Source organism: Phascolarctos cinereus, unplaced genomic scaffold (genome assembly GCF_003287225.1).
Source record: "Phascolarctos cinereus isolate Bilbo 61053 unplaced genomic scaffold, phaCin_HiC Scaffold_4;HRSCAF=312, whole genome shotgun sequence".
In the NCBI taxonomy this organism is placed as follows: domain Eukaryota; kingdom Metazoa; phylum Chordata; class Mammalia; order Diprotodontia; family Phascolarctidae; genus Phascolarctos; species Phascolarctos cinereus.
This window is the reverse complement of record NW_027555847.1, coordinates 118528064-118543208: the sequence shown is the minus strand read 5'-3', so window position 1 is coordinate 118543208 and position 15145 is coordinate 118528064. Positions and strand designations below refer to the sequence as shown.

The following is a 15145-nucleotide window of genomic DNA, read 5'->3' as shown; positions in this document are numbered from 1 at the left end:
AATATTTTTCAACACAGTTATGTCATGTGGGGGAGTACAGTAACAAACCATACAGTAATACCACCTCACAGTAAACAGAAGTCATTTAATGGGACAACTTCACCTATCTGAAATCAAGAAATAACCTAGAAAGGTTTTCCTGAGAAACTGCAATAATCAGTGCTATAAAGTAACAGTAGAAGTCCCCAAAGCTTATCCCAAAAGTTTTGGTGCGGTTTTAAGACTATTAAAGTTCAGGCCCTCACTCAGACTATTATGAACATAGGGTCTGAACACATTCTAAATCTTATATCCCCTCAGGGACCCAACACAGTGCTCTGTACATAATCAATCAATCAGCCAACATTTGTTAACCTCCTACTATGTGCCAGGCACTAAGCTAGGTGATGGGGATACAAAAATAAAAATGAAACAATCCCCAATAAAGCAAGTTTGTTGGACGAAAGTGTTAGTTGATAGCTACTTAAGGTGTGGATCCTTCCCATAGGTATATGGATTTTACAAAGGCTGGGAAGGGGATAGCCCATCTTAAGGGCCTCTATCTAATCCTACAGCCAGCCCCAAGCAACTGAGGCAGGGCTTAGATAAGCCCCCACCAAAAGCTCAGAACGCTCGATCATGAGATGTTTCTCCCGAACACTTAACAGATTTATTATCGAGACTCTAAAACTCAAGGAAGAATTTCTCAAGATGTCCCTGAGTGACTGTTTTAGCTTTGGCTTCATGCCACAACCATAGCAATATCTATAGAGGTGACCCTCACATCACTATTCCCTCCTTGCCCCTCATTGGAGAGGGAATGAATACATGAAGCCCTGGAATGCTACTTACTTCTGAAAGTTTGCTGAGTCCTGGTTTAAATCCTGGATTCTGCCATGTCTTTAGGAGTACAGCAAGCATGCCTCAGGTCTGTAAAAAGTTGGTCTATGTGGTAGCCTTGGACTTGGAATCAGGGACTTGTCATCAATTCCCAGCTCTGTCATATACTAGTATATGACCTTCTAAGCCCTAGTTTATTTGTTTGGTTAAAACAACAGCAGAGGCAGCTAGGTGGCACAGTGGATAGAGCACCAGCCCTGGAGTCAGGAGGACCTGATTTCAAATCCAGTCTCAGACCAGACACTTGACATTTACTAGCTTTGTGACCTTGGCCTAGTCACTTAACCCAGATTGCCTCACCAAAAAGCAACAAGAACAACAACAGCAACCACTACCACCATGGGGATGAGTAGGACCCCTGAACATTCTACCTTAGAAGAGCGTTGAGAGGATCAAGTGAGATAATGTCTGTAAAGTGTTTGTAATTGTGAAAGTGCTATGTGAATGTGAGCTATGATTATGATAATTATCTATCCAGCTCTCCAGTCAAGATGGCCGTAACTATATATAGCATACCCCTCCGAAAACAACAGAGAAAAAGCAAAGAGAAGGGGGGAAATGGCTCTCCCCAAAACACACAAGAACATTAAAAGTAGCTGACTATTAAGGACATAGGGACCGTGTCTTGTCTAAACCTTGTATATCCTCCAGTGCTCAGCACAGTTCTATGAACAAAAGGATGCCAAATCAATTAATCAATCAATCAGCATTTACAGAATGGAAAAGAAGCAATAAAACTAGAGGACAGACCCAAGCCTAAATGTGTTTAAAAATGAAATAGGATTTTTTTTCATTAGAAGGTACCTTAAGAGACTATCTAGTCCAGTCTTCTTTTTACAGGTGAGGAAACTGAGGTCTCTCAAGAGGCAGACACTTTTCCCCAAGGTCCCATAGCTAGTCACTAATGACATCCTCTGACTTCAGATCCAATGCATGTTCCACTAGGGCACTGAACCTCCACAAATGTACCTAAGGATTTATTCTAAATTGGTCACAAAGAAGCATTTTTTAAAATAGCCCTGGTCCTAGGGTTAGGAGCTTAATGATAGAGATCAAGACAACATCCTGGGGACACGGAGCCAAGAGCCTAAATAGCGAAAGGAGCAGGAACTATAAACAGCTCAGTCACAACAAAGGCATCTCTTTTTCAATCAATCAATCAGTCAACATTTATTAAGTGCCTACTATGTTCCAGGCACTGTACTGACCACTATAAGGGAGCTGTTTGGTGTTTTTTTTAATGTGACTTCTATTAATACTCCTATTGCTGAGAAGCTAGAAAAGTGAGTTAGACCAAGAGAGAACTGGGGGTGAGAGGAAAAGTGAAGAACCATACACCACCATCTGATAAGGGGACAGTGAGAAGGTATGGTCCTTCTCACTGACTTAAATGGAAACACTGGATGCCTCTGGCCTTAGAAGCTCATAAACATAGCAGTGTTTCTACTTCAGAGGTAGAGGGCATGAATGATATCAATTTCAAATGAAATGTGAGACACTAATATGTTGAAGAGTCTGTTGGAGGGACTATTAGCTCCACCTACAGGTGGATAAAAAGAGAAAAACCATTTGCACATCACAAATACGAATATGCTCAAATAATAGGTATGTGGAGGGAGGAGAAAATAGAGGAAAAACTTTTAAAAAACTAAAATGGTGAACCTTTTCCTTTAGGCTATGCTTTCTCCAAATACATTCACTCTGAAGTACAATATCATCCTTGTGTAAAGTATGAGATTACATTTAAGGCATGAAATAGAATTCTGGACTTGGGGCCAGGAAGACTTGGGTTCAAATTTCACTTCCTGGCTTACTGGAGATTCACCATGGGTGAGGCTCAGTTTCTTAATCTATAAAATGGAGGTAACAATGATATGACCTACCTCAAAAGGATTGTCATGAGACTCCACTGAGAATATAAGTAAAGCACTTAGCTTAAAAATCGTACACAGTCAGTTATTATTGTATTATTATTAAATAATCAGTATCATTAAAACATAAAATATGAAGCAGCCTGGCATGAGTAGAAAGTATACTAGATTTAAAATCAGAAGTCTTGAGTTCGAAACTTGACTGAGATTTGCTACCTGTATGACCTCAGATAAGGTGCTCTCTCCTTCAAATTACCATGTTTTATACATATTTACATATAAACATATAATAGAGACAAATAGACATGCATGTACATTATAGATAATACATACATAGTATATAAGTCCATGTGGTTTTTGCTATATTTATATTATAAATAGATTTAAATCTTTTATTTATATGTGTGTGTGTACATATTTGGGAGTGTGTGTGTGTGTGTGTGTGTGTGTGAGAGAGAGAGAGAGACAGACATTATGATGTCTGTGGTTTTCTGTTTACATGTTGTATACCCACAAGAAAGCAAGCTTCTTGAGAGCAGGGGCTATTTTTGTTTTGTTTTTGTACCCTAGCACCTAACACATACTCTGAATGCCTAAATTTCCTGTCACTATCAAACATGTATGGTCAAATTCTAATCAGATCTTTTCATGATATTTTTAGTGGAAGCCAGAACCCAGGACTGGCTCTGGACTTTCATATCCAGGCATTCGGTATCATTTGGTATCACCCCCATCCATCTCTGACACTAACATTTACTGGCACTGGTCCCCTCTTTCTAGTCTTTACCCCTCACAATCCCCATGTTCTATATAGTAAGATAGTAACTGTGAATTGAGACGATTTTGCAACATCCCTTGTTGAAGCCTTTGCTGACAGATACATTTTATTCAATGTCAACTCACTTAAGACAGGCAGAGGCTGCATGCGTGGCCATCTGTTAGGGCTGTTTTTTGGAGGGTATTTTGAGTTGAATTAGATGGCCTTTAAGGTCTGTTCCAAGTCTGAGACTGTTTGGTTCTGATTCTGTGATTCTTCAAATATCTCGGTTTGTAATTTTGTTTGAAAAAAACAAAAACAAACACCTCCATCACACACTCTCTTCAGTATGAGTCACTCACAGAAGGTGTTTACTGCTGTCTTCTCTTCTGCCACAAATATTATCCCTTAATTATATCACAGATTTCTAAAGTGGATGAGTCTGCTTCCACACCATTCAACACAGGATAGACCATTTAGGAGGAATGGGAATAAGTATGAGCAGACTGTTTTAGGCGAGTGGGACAGGAGGAAAAAACAGAATGCTTATTCAGTATTCTTAAACAACTCTTTCCACATAGCTACTAGCAGTGACTACATGTGATTTTCAGACTCAAGTTCCAGGTGTCTAGGCTGGCAGAAAAAAATGTTTCCTTGGCTTTCTAGTCCTCAGATACGTGGATCAGACAGATGGAAATGGAAAATCTAGAAGCTGGCTTCATTTTGATGCTATATTTTAATACCTATTTTACCCATTGTGGGTTCAAGATGATGTATCATCATATTTCAGCTTGGTAACATACACATACACATATCAGCATACAGCTGTTTAAGAATATGGTATCTGAGAAAGGAATTTGCATTTCTGGACCATAGCTTACAATGCAGGAATGATGGGCTCCTGGCCAGGAATTGAACAAAACTAATAAAGGTTGTAAAAAATATTGCATGCTTGCACACCATTTCTAGGCCTATACCCCAAAGAGAAAAAGTGGGGAAAGACCCATTTGTTAGAAAAAAAGTTATGGCAGTTTTTTTGTGGTGGCAAAAATATGAAAAGTATCCATCAATTGGAGAATGGCTGAACAAATTATGATATATAAATGTAATGGAATGCACTACTGTGTTATAAAAAATGAATGAGATAGTTTCAGAAGAACCTAAATATTTACATGAACTGATGCAGAGTGAAATAATCAGAACCAGGAGAATAATTTGTACAATAACAAGAAGAAATTCTACTCTGGAACTCTCACTCTGACGAAGAGGTAGGATCTGGTTATGATGGTGGAAATGATGGTACCTACAAGGGAAGTGACTACTCCATTTCAGAGTTCCTGAAAGAAGTGAGGGAATTTGAACATAATCTGATGTGTACCTTAGATTTAGGGAGAGAAAATATCTAAGGGTTCTGAAAAAGGAAAAGCCCATGGACTAAAATTCTGCAGGGGAGTTTTAGCCAGGATGAACAAGAAGATCTCAAGAATAAGACTTAAAGGGGCAGCTAGGTGGCACAGTGGTAGAACACTGGCCCTGGAGTCAGGAGGACCTGAGTTCAAATCCGGCCTCAGACACGTAACACTCACTAGATGTACCACTCTGAGCAAGTCACTTAACCCCATCACCTAACCAAAACAAAAAAAAAGTATAAGACTTAAAAAAAAAAAGAGAAACAATTCTGATGAGCAGAAAAGAAAGGACAGTTGTTTAAAGTGAGTCCAGTGGTATGCTGGAGCCACCTTGTACCAATTTGTGAGAGCTCACATTGAAAATTTACACCTTGAAAATCAAAAAATGACACAAATCAGGGCTTGATATATTGTTTTGTTGCTTGTCTAGACTTTGAAAAGTGAAAGAGAAAATGTTAATAATGTAGACTGATCTTAAAAGTATGTCCTGCACATTTTGTTATTAAATACTTACCACATAACCTAAATATTTACGTCACCTATTGTTAAAATGTTTGCCAGCACACTACCGAAACTGACTGATAATGATGCACAGGGAAGTCCCCAGCCAATTCAAATTTTCAAGACTTGTACATAAGATAGTTGGAAGGACAAGTTATGGAGGATATATAGAAAAGTATAAAATAATCCTCTACGGATAATGCCAGGAGGAGTAAGCCTTAAAATGAGCTGAGACGGATGAGAAAAGCTAAGGACCACAAAATGGGGAGGAGGAGTTAACTACATTTTCTTCGAGAAGGAACGAAGAATGGGTAAGAATGCAGCTGGGTATGGGTGAAATGATGATAATGGATGGCAGACGAACCACCACTTCCCCAGGCAACCAGTTTTATAACCTTGGAAATATCCTTGATTCTTTTCTCTCCTTTACCTAACATATCCAAGCAGTTGCCAACCTTTGTGGATTCTTCCTCTGCAACATCTCTCATATTTGTCTCATTTTCATTCACACAACCACTTACCTTAGATCAAATGTTATTGCCTCTCACGCGGCCTACTAAAATAGCATCTTAACTGATGTCTCCTTGCTTCAAGTCTCTCCTTTTTCCAGTCTATCCTCCAACCAGCTGACAAAATAATCTTACTAAGGCACAGTTCTAACCATATTACCTCCTTTGCTCAAAAACCTTACATGGCTCCACCTTGGCTATAAGATAAAATTAAAAGTCCTTGGATAGGCATTTAAGTTGTCTCCACAATATACTTCTCTCCTATATTTCTAGCCTTATTTCATTCTCTACCCATTCACATAAGTTTGAGTCAAAGACACTGCTTAATGTTCTCTCAGTTCAACATTCCATTTTCTGCCTCTATACATTCTCACAACCTTTTCTCCATCTCTGCCCTTCAGAATCTTCAACTTCCTTCAAGGCTGAGCTCACGTGCAACCTTCTCTGTGAAGACCTTCCTGATACGCCAGATAACAATGCTCAGTTTTCCTTATACTATATTTATTTGTGCATGCGTTTATCCCTTTAGTAGAAAGATTGTTTGATTTTTGTCCTTCTATCTCTGGTGTTCAGTTCCTTGCACATGGTAGTAGGTTTTTAATTAATGTTTGTTGAATGATGGCCCTACTACTCACTAGCTGTATAACCTTAACCAAGTCACTTAACCTCTATGGACCTCAGTTTCTGCTTACAATTAGGGAGTTGGGTTACATCATCTCTAAGGAGTCTTCCAGCTCTAATCCCTAATCCTATGACCATTCCGTTCCCCATTCTTACATCTTCATGGGAAAGAAGAAGACTCATTCTACTGTAAAATGTCACCCAACCAAGCTTCACAACCTCCATGTGAGGTAAAGACAAAGAACCCCATTTTTACCCCCAAATCATAATGATGAGAAGGAAGCTCAGAGAAATAGAAATCAACTTCCGGTTCATTCATTCATGGCAAGGCCATGAAAAGAGTAGAGATATCCTAATTGCTAGGCTGCCCTCTATCTGCCAAAAAGTAGGAATGGTACCAGCTCTATGATTCTATGAAAGAGTAAAATGTCATTGACACAAACAAGCAGGTCAGAAACCAATGGCTATGTTGAGATCTCTTCTCCAAGGCACTGAAGATGTTTCCATGTTTAACCACTAGAGGGCAAACTCTCTTCATTTTTAGTAAACGTGAAAACTTAAAAGAAGTTTTTAAAGATCACTGATGATTTGAAGAGGAGGGGCCTGGGATGGGGTGAACCCCAGGTTTGACATTTGCTAGCTTTGTGAAGTGTCTTTCTCTGTAAAACAGATCATAATACTTATACTCCCTAACTCCCAAGATTGTGGTAAGAAAAGCATTTTATAAACCTTACAGCCCAGTAGAAATGTAAACTAATCTAATTATCACAAATGCCATTCTCTGCCTGGGCAGAATCTTTTAAAGAATATCATTGCACCACTAATGCATTGTTGGCGGAGCTGTGAACTGATCCAAGCATTCTGATGAATATTTTGGAGCTATGCCCTAAGGATTACAGAACTATGCATACCCCTTGACCCAGCAATACCATTACTGTCTGTATCCTAAAGAGATAAAAGAAAAAGGAAAAGGACTCATATGTACAAAAATACTTATAGCAGCTTTTTTGTGTGTGTGGTGACAAAGAATCAGAAATTAAATGGATGCTCATCAATTAGGGAATGGCAGAACAAGTTGTGGTGTATGATTATGATGAAATACTATTGCGCTATAAGAAATAACAAAGGGGATGGTTTCAGAAAAATCTTGGAAGACTTACACGAACTGATGCAAAATGAACTGAATAGAACCAGGAGAACATTATACACAGGGATAGCAATATTATGATAATCAATTGTTTCACAGTTACTTAGTTACTTTGATCAATACAATGATCCATTACAATTCGAAAAGACTCATGATGAAAAAATGCTATCCATCTCCAAGGAGAGAACTAATGAATTCTTGAGTGCAGACTTTATTTTTCTGCTTTTTTTGGAAAACATGACCAATACGGAAACATTTTGCATGACTTCACCTGTATAATGAGTATCATATTGCTTGCCTTCTCAGTGAGCTAGGAAAGGAGAGAATTTGGAATTGAAAATCTTTAAAACAAATGTAAAAAAAAATTTTTAAAACAAGAAATATGGGGGGAAAGAATAACATTGTACTTTGTTATCTCACCAAAAAGCCATAATACAAAAGCAATCAGTTATAGGAGATAGACAGACAATCTGGGTTCTAGGTCTGCTGTTCACCATTCTACTAGCCATGTGAGGAAAAGTAGAACACAAAGTCATTTTTCTTATACCTTCCATCTGCATCCCTGGCTTCACTGGACCATTCTGTTACCTAAGTTAGCTTTAGGTAAGGAAACTGATCAACCCCCTTACAGCAGGGCAGTTGTATTAGAATTGCCAACATGAGTAGGGCCAAAGGCATTAACTCATACACTGATAACTTTCTAAGTTCAATCCCACGCAAGAGAAACCACTTTCTAGGTTATCTAAAATTTCAAATCATAATCTGAGCCAGACAACACCGCAGGGAAACCATAAAGACCAGATAATGGGCCTTTCTTATTTTGCAGATAAGGGAACTGAAGCCCTGAGAGTGAAGGCGACATTCTCAAGAGCACACAGGTAGGTGTTGGAAGAGCCAGCACTATAACCTGGATTATTTGTGCTAGGAGAGAAAGCATGGGGCACAGAAAATAACAGCAAGACAGGGGGTCAAGAGGACTCAATTCAAATCTTGACCAAAGCACTAGTTGAATGGATATGACCAAATCATTTAACCTCTTCTTGCCTCAATTTCCTTATCTTTTTGTTTTTTAATGGGATCACAGTGCTTCTATTACTTTCCTCATGGAGTTGCTAAAGTACTCTATTAATGACAGCTGCCATTTGTCTATCACACTAAGGTCTACAAAGTGCCTTACAGACAATAATTCACTGAAGCCTCACCAAAGCCAAGTGAGGTAGGCAGCACAAGTATTAGCACCATTTTAAAGATTCAGTAACCCAGAGCCTCAGTGTCCGTGGTCAGACTTGTCCATAGTCACCCAGCTAGTAAGTCTTAGAGGAAGAATAAAAACCCAGGTCTTCTTGCATCCAGATGAAGTATTCTATCTGCTACAATACACTTCCCCTCTATTAAGATCAAAGGATTACAAACTTAGAACTAGAAGAATGCTTAGCCATCATCCAATTCAAATACTGGTCCCTTCCTCTAACAACCTCTCCCTACAACTAATTCTACAGATGACAAAACTGAGGTCCAGTGGTTTTAGATGGGGATGGGAGGATGAGGACGGAGCTGTGATTTCACTGGGATCAAGAATTCCCTGTATCGGTGTGGGTCAGCACCTTTTTTGTGATTTATTGCCAGAGAATTAAATGATATAATTGCTAATTGTTATTATTATTTACCTGCTAAGTACACACCAATTACAGTTTCCTAAATTGAGTTCTTATTCTCTAGTCATATCATGGACTTGAGGGGGGGAAATCCACTCACCTGTTAGGTTGGAAGGAAACTTTGTCATAGCCTGTGAGTTCACACAAATCCTTCTCCAGCTCTCGGAAAAGCTGCTGATAACCTTGAGCCTGGTCTAGAGGCACGAAGGGATGGATGTTGGCAAATTCTTTCCATGTGATTGGCTGAAGAGGAGGAGGGGAGAAAACACACTTAAGTCATGGTTCTGCTTAAAGCCTATATACATAGGTGTGAAAATTTTCTGCCTTTGCAGGACTGGAAAGATGTGTACTGAAGCAACCATAAATGACAAGTCATTCTGCAGGCACATTTGTACACAATGCGATTTCTTACCTTCTTTGAGCAAGTGCACATAATAGCAAAGAGATGAGGCCAAAAACAAGGGAACTAATTACTAGCAAACTATTCTCTCCACTTATATTCAGATTTACCTGAATGCATTATTTATTATACATTTATAGCAAGTATAAATAATTCTGATTATAAAATATTATAATATGTGATTATAAAATATTTATCATATTTATTAAATTAATATATTGAAGGGAGCTTCCCCCATGTCTGAGGATTTTTTTTTAAATTATGGTGCTTGTAGGCTGTAGGAGAGGATGAGGCAAACATTTTATTGATATAGTTTATAAATATAGCCTCAAGTCACTGTTTTCTTGACATATTCAGGTAGAAAGCTTTACAGTTCTTGCTAATACCTGGAATTAATGAATATACATTTGCAAATAAAAGCCTTTAACAAGGCAAGTAAAAAAAAAACAGAGAAAAGGGTAGGGTGGGTGCCAAAGAATACTTATTTACTTGTTTTACCTCTTCTGAACTTCAATTTCACTTTACTAAACTGAATCCTAAAGCTTAGCAAAAGCGGAATAACCCTAAACAATTACCCTATCATTCTGATGCTGAGTGAAGAGAACAGAACCAGGAGAACATTGTACACAGTAACAGCAACATTGTGCGATGATCGACTATGACTGACTTAGCTTTTCTCAGCAATATAAAGATCCAAGACAATTCCAAAAGATTCATGATGGAAAATACTATCCACATCCAGAGAAAGAACTATGGAGTCTAAATGCAGATCGAAGCACCCTATTTTTCCATTTGGGGGGGGTTTCTTATGGTTTTTCCCTGTTGTTCTGGTTTTTCTTTCACAACGTGACTAATGTGGAAATGTGTTTGACGTGATTGTACATGTATGACCTATTATCAGATTGCTTGCTATCTTGGGCAGAGGGAGAGGAGGGAGAAAAATTTGGAACTCTAAATATTATTAAAAAATTAATGTTGAAAACTATATTTACATGTAATTGGAAAAAAATACAATAATATTTTTAAAAACTGATTCCCATATCATTATAAAGTAGGGTTTCTTCACCTTTACTAGGTCCTGGACCTCTTCTTACACAGGCTGTTAAAGCCTATGGACCCCTTTTCAGAATGACATCTTTAAATGCATACAATATGTAGGATTACAAAGGAAAACTATTATATTGAAATATAGTTATTTTATTTTAAAAAGCAAGTTCATTGACCCCAAGTTGAGAACCCCTGTTGTAAAGGATTTATAAGCAGCTATGATGCAGAGGATAGTTAGCTATGGACTTATGAGCCACTGGAATGCAAGATACCCTAATAAGTAATCACTTAATGAAATCAATCTACTTACTGTAAGTTCAGATGAACTGTTGAGCTTCATCGTACAGGATCCCTTTAAGAAACAACCAGCCCCCCCCCAAAACATCATATTATTATTATTGTTCTTAATTCCTTCCATCCACCCTCAATACCACCTATGGTCTCTACTTCCCATATTCTAGTGAGAGACTGAGGACAAGCAAAGAAAACAACAGAGAGGGTCATATCTACCAGAGGAATCATGCTGTGGACGAGAGAAATATCTTTGTTCTCCAGTTTCTTCATGTAGCGGACAATATTAGTTTCCGAGTGATAGCTGTGATGGAACACAGAATCCACATTCAGAACCAAAGGGGTTAGCCTACATACAGCCTTCCAAAAGATGCAACAACTACCCCCAAATGTATCAGATTAGGAATCAGACAACACAACAGGAAGGCTACATGACAGAATGGACAGGGTGCTGAATTTGAACATATGAGATAAGAACCTAAACCCCAGGTTCACTGTATATACCAGCTGAGTTAACACTCACAGAGTTGCTTCAGTTTCCTCATTTGTAAAATGATGTAAATAATATTTATACTCACAAGAATATAGTGAGAAGGATGCTTGGTAAACCTAAATACATATTATTGCTTTAAGACAGGGGCTCTTAACCTTTTTGTGTGTGTCTTGGACTTCTTTAGCAGTCTGGTGACTTCTTCTCAGAATGATGTTTTAAATGTGTAAAATAAAGTACATTGAATTAAAATGAAATACTGAAACATACTTATCAAAATATTTTTAAAATGAAGTTACAGGCTCCAAGTTAAGGACCCCAGCTCTAGGAGAAAGGGGCTCTGAAAGAGGATAACTCCTAAGGCATTCTTGGCCTGAGGTTTGGAATGGACGGTTAATAATGAATGGCATAATAAGGGTGAAAAAATCATGACATTTGGGAGTAGGAAAAGAAGAAGAATAGTGATAGGAATGTGAGGTTAACTGAAGTTAATACCCTAGTTTAAAACATACTTCTAAGATTTACTAAACTGTGGTCCCTGTATTTGTTAAACAAAGAAATACTCTGCTGAAAAAGAGTATTTTTAAAGGTTGTGAATCAATCACTAATTGCCTACATACAACTAGACAGACTGTCAGTTGTGATCAAATGTAGCCTCAATTTCAATGCAAAATGCAGACGTCAAGGAAGGTACATTATGTGGAACACTTGATGTGTCAGGAATGGGCTGGTTCTTTTAAATGGGGTCCTTAGGATACCCCTCTTCTCTTCTCCCATGCTCTCAGCAACCAGCTCCTGTAACAAGAGAACATAGAAAAGTTATGGAATAGATAAGAAAAGAGAAGAAAAATTAACATCTTTCATAGAGCCATTTGGTTTTAATGATATGCGAAAGTCAAGTTTTGGGAACATTGCATATTTTTTTATATTTGACTGACCAAGGGAGATAAGCAACTATGTATAATGTGGCAACAGTCATTTGGATTGTGAGAGCTTTCCTGATAGGGCTATAACCTACAAAATATCGCGTAAGCGGAAGAAAGTATAGATGTCAAGGACTGAGCAGCAACAGTGGTGGAAAGACAGCATCCCCAACCATGCCCAGGACTTAAGCAAAAATTTGTGGCAGAGGGGCAATATACAATAGAAGAAATCAAAGGAATCTGAAGGTAGAAACTGAAAGGAAAGCTGAGATGTAGCCCAAAAAGGCTCTTGGAGCCCTAGACAGGCACGTCAGAACTAAAGGCTTGGATTGAAACTATCAGTTGTACTCTGCTTTTCAAAGACTGAGGGAAATTCCAAAAACAAATTTGCTCTTTCCCCTGGTACCTTTCCCTGAGCCTGTCCAGTTGCAGACACTGTGAAATACTCTGCCCATCTATCTTTTCTCATTTGTTTGTTTGTTTGTTTGTTTGTTTGTTTTTGCTAGGCAATGGGGTTAAGTGACTTGCCCAGGGTCACACAGCTAGTAAGTGTTATGTGTCTGAAGCCACATTTGAACTCAGGTCCTCCTGAATCCAGGGCCGGTGCTCTATTCACTGCGCCACCTAGCTGCCCCATCTGCCCATCTATCTTACATAAAAGTTTACTATCCATATTTTTGCTTGAAAGATAAAATGGCTGAAAGCTAGCTAGAGTTAAGCAAGAATCTGAATTAAGGCAGAAAGCCCAACCTCTATCTGAATGTTAGAAATTTTCCTAACTGAGGGTGCTGTTATTAAGTGGGTGAGTTATTAAGATTAAATTTTATTAATAATTCTTCTTCTGATATAAACTCCATAAATAGAGGAAAAGACTATGCTAATCTGAAGCCTATTTTATTTCCCCTAGACAATGAACCAAATTCTGCCCAGTTTCTGGAGATGTCCATAACCTTAAGTACGGGCCACAAGAAAGAAAGTGAATCAATTTTAGAGGTGGAAAGGACCTCAGAGGCCATCTAGTTTGGGTCCAAACCTGGGTAATAACACTCTCTACGACAACCCTGACAAATGCTTATACACTCCTTGGATGACCTCCAAGGAAGGGGAGCATACTATCCCCAGAGGCAACTGATTCTACTTTTTAAAGAATTCATTTAAAAAAATAAAATAATTTTAAAGTATTTTTTTTTGTTTTCCAATTTTGAGTTCTAAATTCTCTCCCTCCCTCTCACTTTCTTCCACCCACTGAGAAGGCAAACAAATGACATCAATTATACAGGTGAAATCATGTAAAGCATATTTCCATATTAGTCACTGCAAAAGAAAGCTAGAAAATTATACTTCAATTTGCACTGAGTTCATTAGTTCTCTCTCTGGAGGTGGATAGCATTTTTTCATCAAGAGTCCTTTGGAATTGCTTTGGATCATTGTATTAGTCACAGTAGCTAAGTTTTTCACAGTTGATCATCACTATAATATTGCTGTAAATCATTTTGCATCTCAGTTCATTTTGCAGGTCTTACAATGTTTTTTCTGAACCCACCTCCCTCATCGTTTTTGTAGTGCAATAGCATTCCAACACAATCATATGCCACAACATGTTCAGGCATTCTCAAATCATGAGCATCCTCTCAATTTCTCATTCTTTGCCACCACAAAAAGAGGTGCTATAAATATTTTGTACATACAGATCCTTTTCCTTTTCCTTCAATTTCTTTGGAGTATAAACCTTGTAGTGATATTGCTGGATGAAAGGATATGAATAGGTTTATAATTCAAAATTGTTCTCAGAATATTTGGAGCAATTCACAACTCTACCAATAGTTTATTAGTGTACCTACAGCAATGAGGTCAGCACAACAGCTCTGTAGACTTTCAGTTTAGTAGTCAGTTTTACAGCTCTTCTCTCCCACACTTTACTTCGGAGTCTCTCAAACACTGAGCTAGCTCTAGCAATGTATGTGTCAACCTCAAGTGAACTTATTCACAGCATTTAAAACTTCTTCATTTGCTGTATGTAACTGCAGGTTCCATGTATGGATGGTATGGTGCTGGTCGATGGAGCCCCTGTGTTTTCTTGGTGTTAATTGTTAGGCCAAAATTAGCACAAAGAATCAATCCATACTTTGTTGTATCTCAGCTTCAGAGGCTGCACAGGACCACTCAGCATGGTGTGCCTACATCAGAGAAGGTGCTGTGCTCTATGAGCAAAGAAGAATTGAAGTAGCTTGAAAGAAACATAAGAAGCACAAATTTAGAGAATCCACCCCAAATGTTCACATGGGCTACTTGTGCCTGACCTGTAGTAAAACATGCCGAGCTCATATTGGTCTGATCAGCCACAGCCAGATAAACTATAACTTGACTCTGGCATAGTGATGTCATTTCGGTCCTCTTTGAGAACAAAGGATAACAACCATTATTAGTGTACCTATTTTTCCCTTATCCCCTCCAGCATGTCATTTCTGAGAGGTATAAGATACTATCACAAAGTTGTTCTCATTTGCATTTCTCTAATTAATAGTGATTTAGAACATTTTTCATATGACTATAGATAGCTTTGATTTCTTATTCTGAAAACTGCCTGTTCATATCCTTCAAACATCAAGTAGGGAATGGCTCTTATTTTTATAAATTTTCCTCAG

At 38.2% G+C, this 15145-nt stretch overlaps 1 protein-coding gene across 1 annotated transcript in view; it reads right to left on the bottom strand.

The window, feature by feature from the left end:
• GLDC (glycine decarboxylase) overlaps positions 1 to 15145 on the bottom strand; it is a 109657-nt gene that overhangs the window by 34652 nt on the left and 59860 nt on the right. Inside the window, exons 12-15 of the mRNA XM_021006352.2 lie at positions 12277 to 12372; positions 11307 to 11393; positions 11107 to 11148; positions 9450 to 9592 (exon numbers count right to left, since the gene is read on the bottom strand). Of these exons, the coding sequence (XP_020862011.1) occupies positions 9450 to 9592; positions 11107 to 11148; positions 11307 to 11393; positions 12277 to 12372 (368 nt within the window). The remainder of the gene's footprint in view (positions 1 to 9449; positions 9593 to 11106; positions 11149 to 11306; positions 11394 to 12276; positions 12373 to 15145) is intronic.